Source organism: Chlorocebus sabaeus, chromosome 12, assembly GCF_047675955.1.
Source record: "Chlorocebus sabaeus isolate Y175 chromosome 12, mChlSab1.0.hap1, whole genome shotgun sequence".
NCBI lineage: Eukaryota > Metazoa > Chordata > Mammalia > Primates > Cercopithecidae > Chlorocebus > Chlorocebus sabaeus.
In genome coordinates, this window is record NC_132915.1 from 91,919,816 (window position 1) to 91,934,503 (window position 14,688).

The 14,688-nt window shown below is 50.5% G+C and overlaps 1 protein-coding gene across 3 annotated transcripts in view; it reads right to left on the minus strand.

The window, feature by feature from the left end:
- Positions 1-1,206: 1,206 nt before the first annotated feature.
- TTLL11 (tubulin tyrosine ligase like 11) overlaps positions 1,207-14,688 on the minus strand; it is a 281,019-nt gene continuing 267,537 nt past the window's right edge. For all 3 annotated transcript variants that reach the window (XM_007968180.3, XM_073021894.1, XM_037984655.2), the window contains one exon: positions 1,207-8,235. In XM_007968180.3, coding sequence (XP_007966371.3) covers positions 7,943-8,235 — 293 coding nt within the window. In that variant the 3' untranslated portion in view covers positions 1,207-7,942. The remainder of the gene's footprint in view (positions 8,236-14,688) is intronic.

The following is a 14,688-nucleotide window of genomic DNA, read 5'->3' on the forward strand; positions in this document are numbered from 1 at the left end:
GTAATATTGAAAGGCAGGCATCAGCAGCTGCGGATACACCCTTATTGCAAAGCCCATCAAGTAAGAATGGGAAAGCTGAAGTTGTCTGGGTTAAAGACAGAGGTGGGGCCTGAACCCTGAGGGGATCCTGTGGGGCAGGCAGCATTGTGAAAGGGCTCCTTGTGGCCTCCACAGTCCCCACTCCATCCTCCAAAGACATGCCTGGCCCAAGCCAGCCCTAAGCTCTCACACTGCCCTAGCTGCCTCCCCTCCAGGCTGCAGGGCCACGGGCAGGCAACCCCGGGTTTCTCCAGCAGAGAGTGGCATGACAGCTCTGCCACACTGCAGCGCCATGACCTGTGACACAGGAGCCTGGGACCGAGGTGCTGGTATGTCTGAGGAATGTGCAGAATCTGAATGGGTCATTAAAAAGTGAACTGGGATCCAGAGGACCACAGGGGTTACCCGTGGGAACAGGGCCTACCTAAGTGGCCTTCCTGGGCGTCGGGGGGGTGGGGAGCCATGTGAAATGAACCTTTCTCTGATGCCAATGGGTGAGGGGATTTCCAGGGAGCTGGGGTCTCACTTTGTTTTTAACTCAAGGCCATCTGCTTTCCACTTGCCAAATATTCTGAAATATTCAGAGCAGATATATGCTGCGCCCCAAGGGTAGAAGGGGAGGAGGGGTGATAGGAGGAGGAGGGGCCTCCGTTCCAGGGACAGAGCCTCCAGCAGCCCCAGGAATCGCCTCTTTGGTGCAGGGTGAATGGTTTAGTTCTCTAGGGAGGCACCTGCCTCTAGCTTTCCCCGTGAGGGTGAAACGTGCAATGCTCACTGGCCTAGCCCTAGTCGAGCACTGTGGCTCCCCTTGCACACGGGAAGCTGTAAGGGGCTATCCTCTCTCCCAGGGCAGCCAGAGTCTCTGACCAAACTCTAGGGACAGATCCCTCCCTCCCTACGGGAGACTGTCCCCAGCAGATCAAGGGTTGAAAGATTTTCCAAACCCCTCCCTTTGCCTCCCCCAGGATCTCACAGTTTCCTTGAGGCAATATTTAGCTTCCTAGGCAAATATTAAGCATTAAGGGAGAAAAAAAATTAAAAGGTGTCCTTTTCTCACAACTGACCCCAAGTGAACAAGCATTGTCCACCCCGGTGGATTTGCTGTCAAAAATTATCGTGCAGAACAAACTGTCAGTACTTCGCAGTCGTTTATACAATGAGCCTGTGTTTAGCAACACTCAGCTTCGTTTTATTATTGCGTTTTACGAAGTTGCCAAGACAACTGAGGCCAAGTAACAGAACCTTGACTTTATGCGCCATGAAAATTTAATAAAGAATTTTTAAAGGCTTTTAAGAGGCAGGAGCTGCAGTCTCTTAAAGGCAGAGCTCAGCACAGAGCCGGCAGTGCTGGAGCATGTGAGGTCTTTCACCAGACCTCCAGGAGCCTCCGCTGTCAGGGGCGTGGAGGTGGGCAGACGTATTTCCTGGCATCCGTCTTGTTTCCACACGTCGAGACCCTTCCTTTTCTCAACAGACACGTATTAAGACACTTCCCAGGTGCCAAGTCCCACACCCGGCTCTTTACATACATTACGACGTGATCCCCACTATCTAGGCAAGGAGCAGGGATCAGAGAGGTAAAGTCACTGGCCCATGGTCATTTAGGGAGAGTGCAACAGACAGAACCAAGTTCATATGAAGGTCTGACTGCAAAGCCCTCGCTTTCCAGAACAGTTCACAACCTCCTCTGGGATTGCTGGCCCTCACTTTGCCCATTCTGATGCAAGAGGTTCTGAAGGGAAAATATCCCTGTGGTCTGCGAGAGGCCTCGGGGAGAAGACAGTGTTCTGTGGCCCAAGACTGGGTCCTGGTTGGAATCTTAGCAAACACCTTCATGTTGGAGGAAATGTTTCCTATGAGCCTCTTGGTAAGCACAAGACACTACTGCAGGGCTGCAAAGAGCCCTTTCCACTCCACTAAGTAACACTCGGAAGCCAATCACCAGAAATGAGAAAAACATCGTAATTTTGACATTTTCTATCATAGCTTATAGGTACTCTGTGTGTGTGTGTGTGTGTGTGTGTGTGTGTGTGTGTGTGTGAGCATTATGCTATGTGGTTTTCCCAGTTATATAAAAATCAAGACATTGGGCTACTAGAGATAAAGGTAATTGAAGATGTGGCCTATTCTGCTGAGCTCCTTCATCTCCGGGAACAGAAAAAAATTTAGACTTATTTTGTGAGGGAGAAATTCATATGCCATATGGGAAAATTTCTCTCACATTCATCAAACCAAATGGGAGACTGGCAAAAATATCCATCAAGGCGAGGTGGATTTCAGGTTAATACACACGGTGGTGAATGATCCCTCCGTGTGAGGAGGACGGTGCTCTCGGCCATGGGGAATGCCAGCTCCCTACTGGGAGAGCCATCATTTCTGAGCTTTCAGGGAAGATACTCCTGTGCTGGCCATTGCAAGCCCAATTCTCAATTATAGGGCCAAGGAGTAGAGGACATTAGTCAAGAAATGGGAAAAAATTAAGCTATTCTGGAGGGACACTCTGCCAATCACAAGGCACATTCCGGGTGTCAGAGGAGCAGCAGGAATCATTTCTCAGCCTACGAATGTCTTTAAACATGTGGGAATGAAGGGGAGGTGGGGGGTGGGGGGGAGGGCAGGAGGAGCTGACCAGTGTGGTTTTGTCTGTCTTGATGGATAACATTATTCAAGAAAGAGTTTTCCCTTCATCCCTTCACTTTGTAGGAAGCCAGTAGCCAGGCTGAAGATAACGCTATGTTTGGGCAGCGCCTTGGTTTTACAAAACACTTTCACACTGATGACATTTTCTGTGATCTCGTCTTATGCACCCAAAGATCAAGTGAGACAGGACTGGCCACTCTCACTAAGTGGCTGGGAGACCTGGAGCCCTTGGGGTGTACCCACAGAGCCTTCCTGGGGTGCTCGGCAGGAAGAGAACAGATCAGAGAGCCTTAAGCTAAGTCCCCGGAACTGAGTGGAGCAAACACCCAGCCTCTGCGGGACGTGGGTTTCCACACCTGCAAAATTGGATGTTTTGGGGAGTGTTGAGGCACCGTGCAGAACCGAGGAAGTGCCGAGGAAGGAGTGTGGGATCTGGAGCCAGCTGGGGGCCTCAGGCGGATCCTGGCTCTGCACTTCACCAGCACGAGACCTCGAGACCTCGAGACCTTGGTCAGTCACTAAGCCTCCTGGAAGCCAGTTCCCCGCCCCCGGGAAAACAGAGTGCCCAGTGATCCTCATTCTTCGTGGGGTTGAATGGATCTAGAAGTGCTTTGTAAACTGGGAAGGATTGAGCATGTGCTGATAAAAACACGTAGGAAAGGGCCTGGGGTCTAGAAAGGCATGGAACACCATTTCAAGTGTCTGTGCCCCTATCCTCCCACTCCATCCGCCTGACTACCTACATGCACGTCAGGAAGACCTGCTGGGAGCTCAACAACCCCACACCAACTCAGGGCAACGCAGAGTTGAAAGGAGGCTGGCCAGCTGGCTGGAGGGGTGTTAGTGAGGACCGTCCAGCCTTGCATCCTGTCTCTGAGATTGAATGAGAGGGGGTGCCCATGGGTACGAAGCCCAGGCCTGGCCACAAAGGGCCGTGGATAGACACCTAGAGTCAGATGGACACAGGGCAGCTGCCATGTCCCAGGGAGCCAACAAGGCAGCCGGGGATGTAGAGATGTTCAGCGGATCAGCTTGGCAAGGTTTAGAAATCTGTGCTTCTTAAAGACACCCGCAGGCGAAGCGGAGAACAAGCGTGATAACACTGTCTCGTCTCCCAGGGTCTGCTAAACGTTCCTATTCACAGCAAGCACCTGCTGGCCCCTGCTCTGTGCCAACATGGACCCAGCACATGCCTGACCCTGCAGGAACTCACAGCTGGGTGGGAACCAATGCTGTGGTCCCACAGTGCACGCGCCAATACAGGAACTTTCCAGTTCTTGGAAGTAGAAGGAAGAAACTGCTCACTCTGTTTGGGGGATTGCAGCAGGGACACTGGAACTGAACTGAAAGTCTGTTTGCCACTGGGCAGAGGAAGGCCATCCCAAGCAGAGGGGCCAGCAAGACAAGGGTGGTGGGAAATAGCACATCCTCCTCCTGTCTCATGACAACAGATACGAACAGTCCTGGGAGCAGGGGTCGGACAGGGGCTCAGGGAGGCTGCAGAGGTGCAGGTGTCAGGTGTGGGTCTTAGGATGGAAAGGAAAGGATGCTAATGAGGGCTGCTTTCAATAGGTGACTGGATGTCAGCTCTGTGGCTCTCCAAGTTCCTTTCAGATTGATGGGGATGGAGGGTAGGGTGGAGGGGTAAGAGGCAGGGAGGCAGTGGAAGCCCAGGTAAGAGACCATGTCTGAGTTCGGCGGAGTGGACACAAGTCGGGAGGAGAAGTAAGAGGAATCCAAGTGGTTCGTTTCAGGGATGGACGCTTCTCTCTCCTGAGGCCCTGCCTCTGCCCATGGGGAGGGGTCTGTTGGGACAAGCACTTGCTAACAGCTGCACTGAATCCAGCGGGTCTTTATAAGCACCCATTGCAGACTCCATTTTGGTCAGGCTGTGAGGACAAAGCTCCTGCCCCTAACAACAGAAACGCTGAGCCTGTGCCCCTAGGAGGTTGGAAGGAAGGGAGCAGGTAGGGTCAGCATGGCAGGAGCAAGGAGGCTGCCCAGGGGCACACCCAAAGAAATGGTGGGTGAGCCCCATTCTGTGGGTCTGCCCTGTTCTCTTGATGCTTCCCTTCCCAGATTGGTCCCACTAACTTGTCATACTTGGATGTGAACCCCCAAACCGAGCACAGGCTGAGCCTGATCTTCTTACCCGTTCATTCCAAGCCCCCAGAGTGCCCAGCTCTTCAGGAACTCAGCCAGTGGACTAGGGAGAGGATCCGTGTGGCTGGACTGTGTGTGCATTGAGGGTGGGGAGAGACAGACATCAGTAGGAGGGGGATGGGGCAGGAGAGGGGTAGGGAGAAGACGCTGGAGATGGATCCTGAGGGCCCTTCCAGGGACAGAGCTTATCCTGCAGCAAAGCACAGGGGTGCCCAGCTATGTGCCTCTGGGCCGGCCGGACTGCCGGCTCTGCTTCCTGTCCTCTTAGAGGAAGAAACCATCTGCTTTTGCTATTGCTTCAATTACATCCAATAAAACGAGTGGCCGATTACCAAAGGGGTAAACACAGTGGGGCTTCTTATTAGGAACGGAGGAGGTGGGGTGAGTCAGCTATCACTCATTGTGATAATGGAGCAGCCTCTGGTTGAACTGAAAAGGGGCAATCTGTCATGACTGGCCTCTCATAAAACCACAGCCTCGTTTCCCTAACAATCACCAGGGAGGCTCCGTGCCCTGCGGGTGGGTGGGGCTATCCGGGCCTTGTCTGCAGAGGAGGGGGCTGTTCCCGGGATAAAGGGGCCATGGTGGGCGGAGCAGCCCGCCTTCAGATGATGGCAGGGGTGGGAGAGGCCCTTACCAGGAGAGCTGATGTTTTCATATCACCCCAGACAAGGTGGCTGGAATTCAACCTCTTGATTTTATTTTTCAAAATATTCAACGTGCTTCGTTGGTTTTAGACCTGAACATTGCACTCCACTTTGGCAAGCAAGTACTTTCTGAAGACCAATTTCAAGAAACGGTGTCACGTGAGAGCTTTGTTAAGACTTTTGGTGGCTCCCAGCTGATGACAAGTGTGCCCAGAGGTGCTTACTCTGGTCTTTCTCTGGAAAATCCATTTGTTCTGCCAAAAGGGACTGGGAGAGCTACATGGGGACTTCAAACATTGTTTCTCACACTGGACCATTTAGGAGCCCTGATTGCCTTGTCCCATGCCACCAGACCGTGACAGACCCCAGGCAGCCCTGCGCGGAGTAGAGTTGCGGGGTCTCTACTTGGAGCTGAATTCATGCTCACCCAGGGACAAGGAGTCAAAGACAGACACACCTAGACCAAGTCCTGACTACGTGGCCTCCTGGGCCTTCCTTTCCTCATCTGAAAGGGGAGCAACGTTACGGACCTGCCCTAGTACCTGGGGAACTGAGCCGATGACACCTCCACAGCACCCCACGTAGAGGACACTCGACACACTTCAGGAGGCACATCCTGCCTGTGCTACAGGAGGCACATCCTGCCTGTGCTACCTTCCCACTTGTCCTGCCTTCTGCTTGGGAAAATAAAGTCATTGCAAAAGTCTGCTGTCACTGAACACCCCAGAGTGGGCTCTGCAGGGCTCAGTTCCACGGCCCCTCTCGGCTGGGGAAGGGCAGCGGCCTTTGGGCTCTGCTAGCAGCAGGGAAGGGGCGCTGCACGGAAGCCACACCGTGGGGGAAACAGGTTTTCCTCCTTGAGAAGATGAGCTCCTGGCAAGAAGGAGCGCCAGGCAAGGATGAACAGAGCAGCCCCTGCTCTGAAATCGCTTGCCAACAATTGGAGACATCTTGGATTCACAACCTTGTCTTTGGGTTTAAAAATACTCTGGGGAGGGCGGATTCGAGTAACTTGTTTCCACAGATGCTTTTGAGTACCTGTTATGAACCAGGTCAACTGCTCTTATCAGTTAGGGTCAGGAGTCAGGACAGGATGTTGGAAGGAAGGAGGAGAAAGTCTCAGGAGTTTGGGATGCACCTCTGCCTCCCAGGACCCTCTCCCTTGCCATGCACTACCAGCATTTTCTGAGTCCTACTGTGCACCACGCCAGGCACAGTACTAGTGCCTCAAAGACTTCTCTCTACCTCACTTGGAGCATGATCATTGGCTCTTCCCACGGCCTCTCAGCATCCTTTAAAGGGATCCCCCAGGAAAGGGCCACATTAACCTCAAATCCAGCCACACTCTGGAGAGCGTGGCTTTGCCAAGTCCTGTCTGCCTGTCTTCAACGGGCCCTGGACCTTGACATGCCCAAGGCTGTTTCCAAAATGCCACGTTCCGATGCCTCTGAGGCGTTTCCTCTGAGAGGGGGGCTACCTGGGGATACAGATGGAGACAAGGAAAGGGTCCCATGGAAGAGAAAGCACGAGCTCCCCTGTCCCTGGCACCAGGTCTGACATACTAGTGTATGTCCTCTTGCTCTGGTTCTTATCCATGTCTGATTTCCTTCCCTCATCCAGGGCTCCCAGCACAGTGCTGGGCATGCAGGGACCCCTGGCAGTGCTTGTTGTGGACACACTGGCCACATGACCAGCACCCCACCTATGCAGGGGTCCACTCAGACTATCTGGTCAGGGAGGCTAAAGATGGGATTCCTGCTTTGGGGTCACAGTCAAACAAAATCAAACAAAATGACCTCCGAGGCTCCTGCCAGCTCTGAGGCTCCAGGAGTCTTAGTTACTTCTTAATTAATTATTTCTTAATTAATAACAAACCAAACATTGCAGCAACAGGCAAAGCTAATGAACTAAATGAGGTTAATCTGTTCACTACACCCAAGTAGCACATGCCTGGGATGGGAGATTCGCAGACGCCTACTTGATATTTCCACTTCCTTCGCTCGGAACGGGAGGCAGGAAATAAACACGACGTTCTCGGGCTTTTCCCGGTGGGCACGCGGAGGCCCCGGCAGCAGATCCCAACACTCGGCTTCCTCTCCACAGCTCCGGGCCTTAGGACCGACTGTGTCCTGTGCCCCAAACACAACAGATTTGCCCCAGTTGGTGCTTCCTGTGAGCCCAGAATAGAAGGTGCCATCTGTCATGTTTTAGATGTCACATGTCCACTGATGACTCGAAAACAGGGTGTATCACCAGGAGGTGTGAGGAGGAAGGCAGGTGAGAACCAGCCAGCCTGGTGAAGCACAGCTCAGACGCACACAGAGACAGTTCGTGGGGACCTCAGCCGGGCCCCTCGGCAGCCTGCCTGCCATTCCTCTGCAGGCAGAATGCCTGGGGCTCTCCGGCCCTGAAAGCCGCTCTGGTCTTCCATCTTCGGGAGGACAGAGTGGCCCTCAGGACAGGGTATGTCGGGGAAGGGAGAGCTTATTGGGGCAGCTGGTGCGGGGTGGGGGGTTGTCCCCTGCTGGCTGGGCTGATGGGGAGGGCTCCTGGGGAGTGGCACGGTGCAGGGGCCGGCCCCCCGACGGGACGCCCCGGCCACACACCAGGCGCTTTTCATCCAGCAGGGACAGGTGGTACTCGCAAAGGTCGATCAGCGAGGCCACCTGCTCATGAAGTGGCAGCATCTTGAACTTCCTCTGAGCCAGGACAAAGAAAGCTTCTACGAAGGCCTGCAGACACATCCCTGTGAACAAAGAGACTGGATGAGGGGGTGCACACAGCTGCCCTGCGCTGCCCTGGGAAGGCCCATCTCCAGCCACAAGGGTGTCAGCAAGAGCTAGCCCTGCTCCCCACCACCGTCTCCATTCCAGAAACTCCTAACAGGGCTAACTCACAGAGTGCCCACCAGCCCCACCGTGCCCACCAGGCACTAGCTGGGCATTTTACGGCCATGTGCAGACCCAATCTCTCACACAGCCCTGTGAAGTAAGTTCGATTAACCCTATTTTACAGATGAAGAAGTTGAGTCTCAGGGACATGGAGAGACCTGGGGAAAGTTATATAAGATTTAAACCTAGCTCAAAGCCTTGTAAAATGTCCACAATGAAATGCCCCCATTAAAACCCAGCTCCCGGCCGGGCGCAGTGGCTCACGCCTATAATCCCAGCACTTTGGGAGGCCAAGGTGCGTGGATCACTTGAGGTCAGGAGTTTGAGACCAGCCTGGTCAACATGGAGAAACCCCATCTCTACTAAAAGTACAAAATTTAACCGGGCATGGTGGCACATGCCTGTAATCCCAGCTACTCAGGAGGCTAAGGCAGGAGAATCATTTGAACCTGGGAGGCAGAGGTTGCAGTGAGCTGAGATCGTGCCACTGTACTCCAGCGTGGGTGACAGAGCGAGACTCCATCTCAGAAAACAAAAATAAAAAAAAACCCCAGCTTCTTTTTTTTTTTTTTTTTTTTTTTTTTTTTTTTTTTTTTTTTTTTTGAGACGGAGTCTCGCTCTGCCGCCCAGGCTGGAGTGCAGTGGCCGGATCTCAGCTCACTGCAAGCTCCGCCTCCCGGGTTCACGCCATTCTCCTGCCTCCGCCTCCCGAGTAGCTGGGACTACAGGCGCCCGCCACCTCGCCCGGCTAGTTTTTTGTATTTTTTAGTAGAGACGGGGTTTCACCATGTTAACCAGGATGGTCTCGATCTCCTGACCTCGTGATCCGCCCGTCTCGGCCTCCCAAAGTGCTGGGATTACAGGCTTGAGCCACCGCGCCCGGCCTGAACCCCAGCTTCTTAACTTTTATAATCAGGGAACAAGGTTATGAAGACATGAAGATAAACCCGGTTTGACAGCAAAATTCTATCTGATAATAGAGATGCTGGTTACATGGGTGTGTGCATGGGTGTGTGCTTTTGTCAAAATGCACTCAAATTGTGCCTTAAGGCTCATGCATTTTGCTGTCTGCAAATTTTACCCCCAAAAGTAAAATAAACCCAACTGTCATTTCTCTGGCCCAAATTGTATTCTGGAAAGAATAAATAGTCATGCCTATAACACCCCTGGAATGCTCTACCCTGGCTTTGTCTTATAAGCATCTACTTATCTTTGGGACCTGAGCTCAAAATCACTCATTCAGTAAAACCTTCCCTGATCCCCAGTTTAGACCTGGCCCCTGGTACAGGATTCTTGCACTTCTCTTTGCAGCACCGGCTGCGGCTTGCTCTGTGTCTGTCTGTTTGTGTGGTCTCCATCCTCCTCGCTGGACTGTGCGCTTCCTGTGCTGCCCAGAGGTGCTCAATATAGATGAATGAGTGAGTGGATGAATGGGTGCATTGACGCTAGGTGCTTTACAGACACTGCCACTAATTCTCACAATACCTTTATGAGGTCAATATTATTGTGCCCCATCTTACAAATCAAGAAACTGATGGCCGGGTGCGGTGGCTCATGCCTGTAATCCTAGCACTTTGGGAGGCCAAGGTGGGCAGATCATGAGGTCAGGAGATCGAGACCATCCTGGCCAATATGGTGAAACCTCATCTCCACTAAAAATACCAGAACTAGCTGGGTGTGGTGGTGCGTGCCTGTAATCCCAGCTACTCAGGAGGCTGAAGCAGGGGAAACACTTGAACCAGGAAGTTGGAGGTTGCACTGAGCCAAGATCGCGCCACTGCACTCCGCCTTAAAAAAAAGCAAAAAACAAAACAAAACCAAAAAAAGCTGCTGGAGAAGTTAAGTAACTTCTCTAAGGTCACACAGCCAGGGAAGAGTGGCCTGGAAATTCAAACTGACTCCCAAGTTTTTTAAGTAAGTTGTTAAAAACTCAGTTAAAAGTTTCAACTGCCTGAAAGGGTCTGAGTCTTCCCAATGTCCAAGTAAAACTGGGACCCTGGGATCTAAACCTATAGGAGTCCCTGAGCTCCTCGGGAAAGGTGACAGTAAGGCTGAACTGAACACCACGTGGCATTTTAGATTAGGCTGGTGTTGACTCTGAAATCCACACCTTCCTGGTGACTGTGCATTATTTACCTGCTTCCGGCACTGGGGGCAGAAGGCTGGCCTAGAGTTTGTAGATCCTGGGTCACATACAGACCCTGGGATCCCAGAGCTATTTTTGCCTTGGGAACCTGAGCTGAGCAAAGAAGTTGTGTTTTCTCTCCCTCCTAGTCCATCAAAGCTCTTGGGCTTGGGTTCTCTTGACTCCAGACATCCTATAAGGCCGCTGCTCTGTTTGATCCTGATAGAAGGAGTTGTTAAAATGGGTTTTACACCAGGGTTACTTTTAATGTAAACAGCAGCCTGGGATGGGCAAAGACACAGGGGAACGGGAGCGTTGGTCTGACTCAAGAGACAGATGTTTCCTAATCACCAACTCTGGGCCAGGGCTCTCATAGGCTGGGCGTGTGCCCATGTAAGTATGTGCATCTGTGTGTGTGTGAGACAGTCGGGTGGGAGGGTCAGATACACACAGACTGAGAAGATTAGGATCTAAAGCCAGAGAAACCCAGTCCCAGGTCTCTACTTCCCAACTGTGTGATCTAAACAGCGCCACTCAAAGTGTGGCAGGCTGACAGTGCCAACCCCACGAACTGTGTGTCCCTGGTCCCTGACAAGATAAGGAGCTTGGGCCAGAATGTTAATCACGGTCCTCATCAATCACATTGTTTAGTTCTGTTGACAGTATTTAGTATAATAGCACGTCTTCCTCTATAAAGGAAGCAGCGTGCTGTCTACATTCTGGCTCAGGCCTCTTGTCCAGGACTGTGACAGTCTATGGGTTACAACTTTGAGTAACTCTGCTCTGCAAAGCCCTTCCCAGCTGTAATGCACACTCCAATCACCAGCTTGTTCAAATGCGAATCCTGGGGTGGGGCCCAAGGCACTGAATTTCTAGCAAGCTTCCTGATGGTGCTGATGCCACACTTTGAATGGCAAGGATCTAGCCACTCACTGCACTTCTTTACTCAACAAATATCAGTTTTGTTCCCTTAGTTGGTAGTAGAATGTGATTAGAGCTATAACGCATAGAAAGCGTACAATGAGGACCAATTTGGAAAAAAAAAAAAAGTCATGGCAATATTATCTAGAAGATACTCTAAAACAAGAAGCGGGATCTCACTGTGCTGGCTTGGCTTTCTTTCCACTTGTCTGCATTTTGTGATTTTCTACAGTAAACATGGATATAATTTAAACATCTGCAGTGGGAAATTCTAGTGTGTGGAAAGAGATAATGTAGGGGGAGATGCTTTTAATTATGAACCCCTTACTACTATTTGAATTTGAAGTCAGGTACATGTATTACTTTGAAAAAAAATACAATGCAAACTTTTTGCACATATATTCTACTTAACTTTTTATCAAAGTAGAATATATATGTGTATATATATATAACCAGTAAACCATATAAAGAGATATATATATATATATATATGGGTTATATATACAGGTAAAACCCATATATATGTAAAATCATATACATACATACATATATGTATATGTATATATGTATATATATGTATGTATATGGTTTTACACCAGGGTTACTTTTGCCAGGGCTGGGATTTGGACCCAAGCCTTATGCACTGCTGCTTCTGCACCTTATTCCCAGAAACCCTCTGAAGCATCCCTGCCAAGGGTGTCTGAGGATGGAAATGGTAGAATCTGCAGGAAACACTGAATCCAACACCTTGGAGGATCTAGGGGTTGGGGCATCAGCGGAGGCTTGTGGGGAAGTGGGCATGACAGTGGGGCCTCGCAGAATGAGGAGGGCTCTGACAGGCAGAGGTGTGCTGGGGGTGGTCGGTTGGGCTGAGAGCAGATGGTTGTTTTTGTTTTTAATAAATGTAAGGTTGGTTTAGTAATTGATTTCATGTTAAAAATACCTAAATCCTTACAGAGGCTGGGTAAGACGGCTTAACCCTATAATCCCAGCACATTGGGAGGCTGAGGCAGGAGGATTGCTTGAGCCCAGGAATTTGAGGCTGAAGTGAGCTATGATCACACCACAGCACTCCCGCCTGGGCAACAGACAAGACCCTGTCTTTTTTTTTTTTTTGGAGACGGAATCTCGCTCTGTCGCCCAGGCTGGAGTGTAGTGGCATGATCTTGGCTCAAACTCTGCCTCCTGGGTTCAAGCAATTCTCCTGCCTCAGCCTCCTTAGTAGCTAGGATTACAGGTGCCCACCGCCATGCCCAGCTAATTTTTTTGTATTTTAGTAGAGATGGGGTTTCACCACATTGGCCAGGCTGGTCTCAAACTCCTGACCTCAAGCAATCCACCCACCTCAGCCTCCCAAAGTGCTGGGATTATAAGCGTGAGCCACCAGGCCCAGCCAAGACCCTGTCTTCTAAAAAAATTTTTAAAAGAAAATCTCATCGAATACTCAAATGGACAAAGCACATGAATGGGCTATTCACATATATCAGCAAATAAGAGAGAAGACATCTGGCCCCATCCAAGCCACACGGGCTATTGCTCACCAAGTAAACTAACAAAAGTATTAAATACTCATAATGGGAGGTAGTGATGAAATTGCTATAGACTTTTGAAAAGCAATTTGGTGGAAGTTTTAAGAGCCATTCAAACGTTTACTAGGGAGGTAAAGAGGAAAAAAATAAAAAATAAATGTGTTTATATCATTGAACACAGTGCTCATAAATCCTAGGAATTTGCCCTAAGAAAATATTCCTTCCAAAGGAAAACAATCTATACAATGGTATTCATTGCAAACTTATTTATAGTACCACGGGGCACAGGGGAAGGCAGTGATAGACTTATAGGATATTTTAATATCTTCATTCTTTTCTGAATTTTCCAAACAAGATAAATCCACGCTCATTGTTGATAATTATTCAAGCACACACACATGCACACACACACACACATGATTTTAAAAATACCCCCAACCCAGCCTCTGAGGTCACTGGTTCTGGGAATCGGTCCTTGACCATCCCCAGGTGGAGTTAATCACCCTTCATGGTGCTGCTTCTTGTTTCTCATCATATATTAGGATAAATCCATGGGTATATGGCTGTCTCTCTAATGAGACTCTGCTCCTGCCGGTGGGGACCATGTCCCTGTCTTCTCTACATTCCCAGAGCTCAGCATAGCCTGGCACACAGTGAGCATCAATAAAGATGCATTTAATCCACTGAATAGACTGTAACCCTTGTAACAGTTGTGTGATGCAGGTGTTATTATGCCCACTTTATAGCTGAGGACACTGAGGTAAGCCAAGGGGTGAAGAAAAAAGAGACCCATGGAAACCCTTCTCTTAGAAGATTTACAGACTTATGAAAGTGCAATGATCCAGACCAGAGGCTCTTGAACTTTTGAACCCCCCAGAGGGCTTGTTAAAAAACAGATGGAGGGTCTAGCCCCACAGTTTCTGATTTGGAGGGCTGAGGTGGGGCCTGGGAGTTTGCATCTCTCACAAGATCCCAGGTGATGCTGAACCCCGCTTCTTCCCCTCCCCGCTCCCCACCGCACAGTCCAGTCTGTATAAACTTCACTCGGAAGGCCCATCTGCAAAGTGGGGCTTATTTGCAAAAGGACCTGCCCCCAAACTGAGAGAAGCTTGACTTTGGGCTAAAAATGTCTACATTTTAAAGACACTTTGATTGAGAGCAAACCCAACCAGTTATTTTTAAAAGACTAATGATGGAGCTGAAAAGCCATGGAATGGTTCCAACTGTGCATTAAGTCCTTTCTGAGAAACCGCACAGCCCCGGATTCTTCCAGCATCACTGCTTGCCCACTAAGCGGGAGAGAACATTCTCCTTGCCGTCTCCCTTCCCTGTCTGGGCTGTGATAGAGGAGACCTGGAAGGTTCCAGGAGTCCAGACCACAGGGGGCCCTGTAGACCATGGCAGGACTTTCGATTTCCAACTGAAGAAGATGGGAGGTCACTGGGGAGTCCTGAAGTGACATGTCAATGTGGAAGCTGTGCTGAAACCCAGTGGTAGGGGCACATGTGAGAACAAAGAGATCCATTCGGGGGCAACTGCACCAGTCCCAGAGAAAGCTGATGGGGTGGCTTGGACCAGTATGGTACTGGTGGAGGTGGTGAGGGATGATTAGATCCTGGATATGGTCCGAGGGTAGTGCCAGTGCCATCTGAGGTTCGCCCATGGTTGGATGTGGGTGTGAGGACAAGCCAGGAATCTCATGCAGGAGGGCCTCTGACACCTCAGACTGAGGA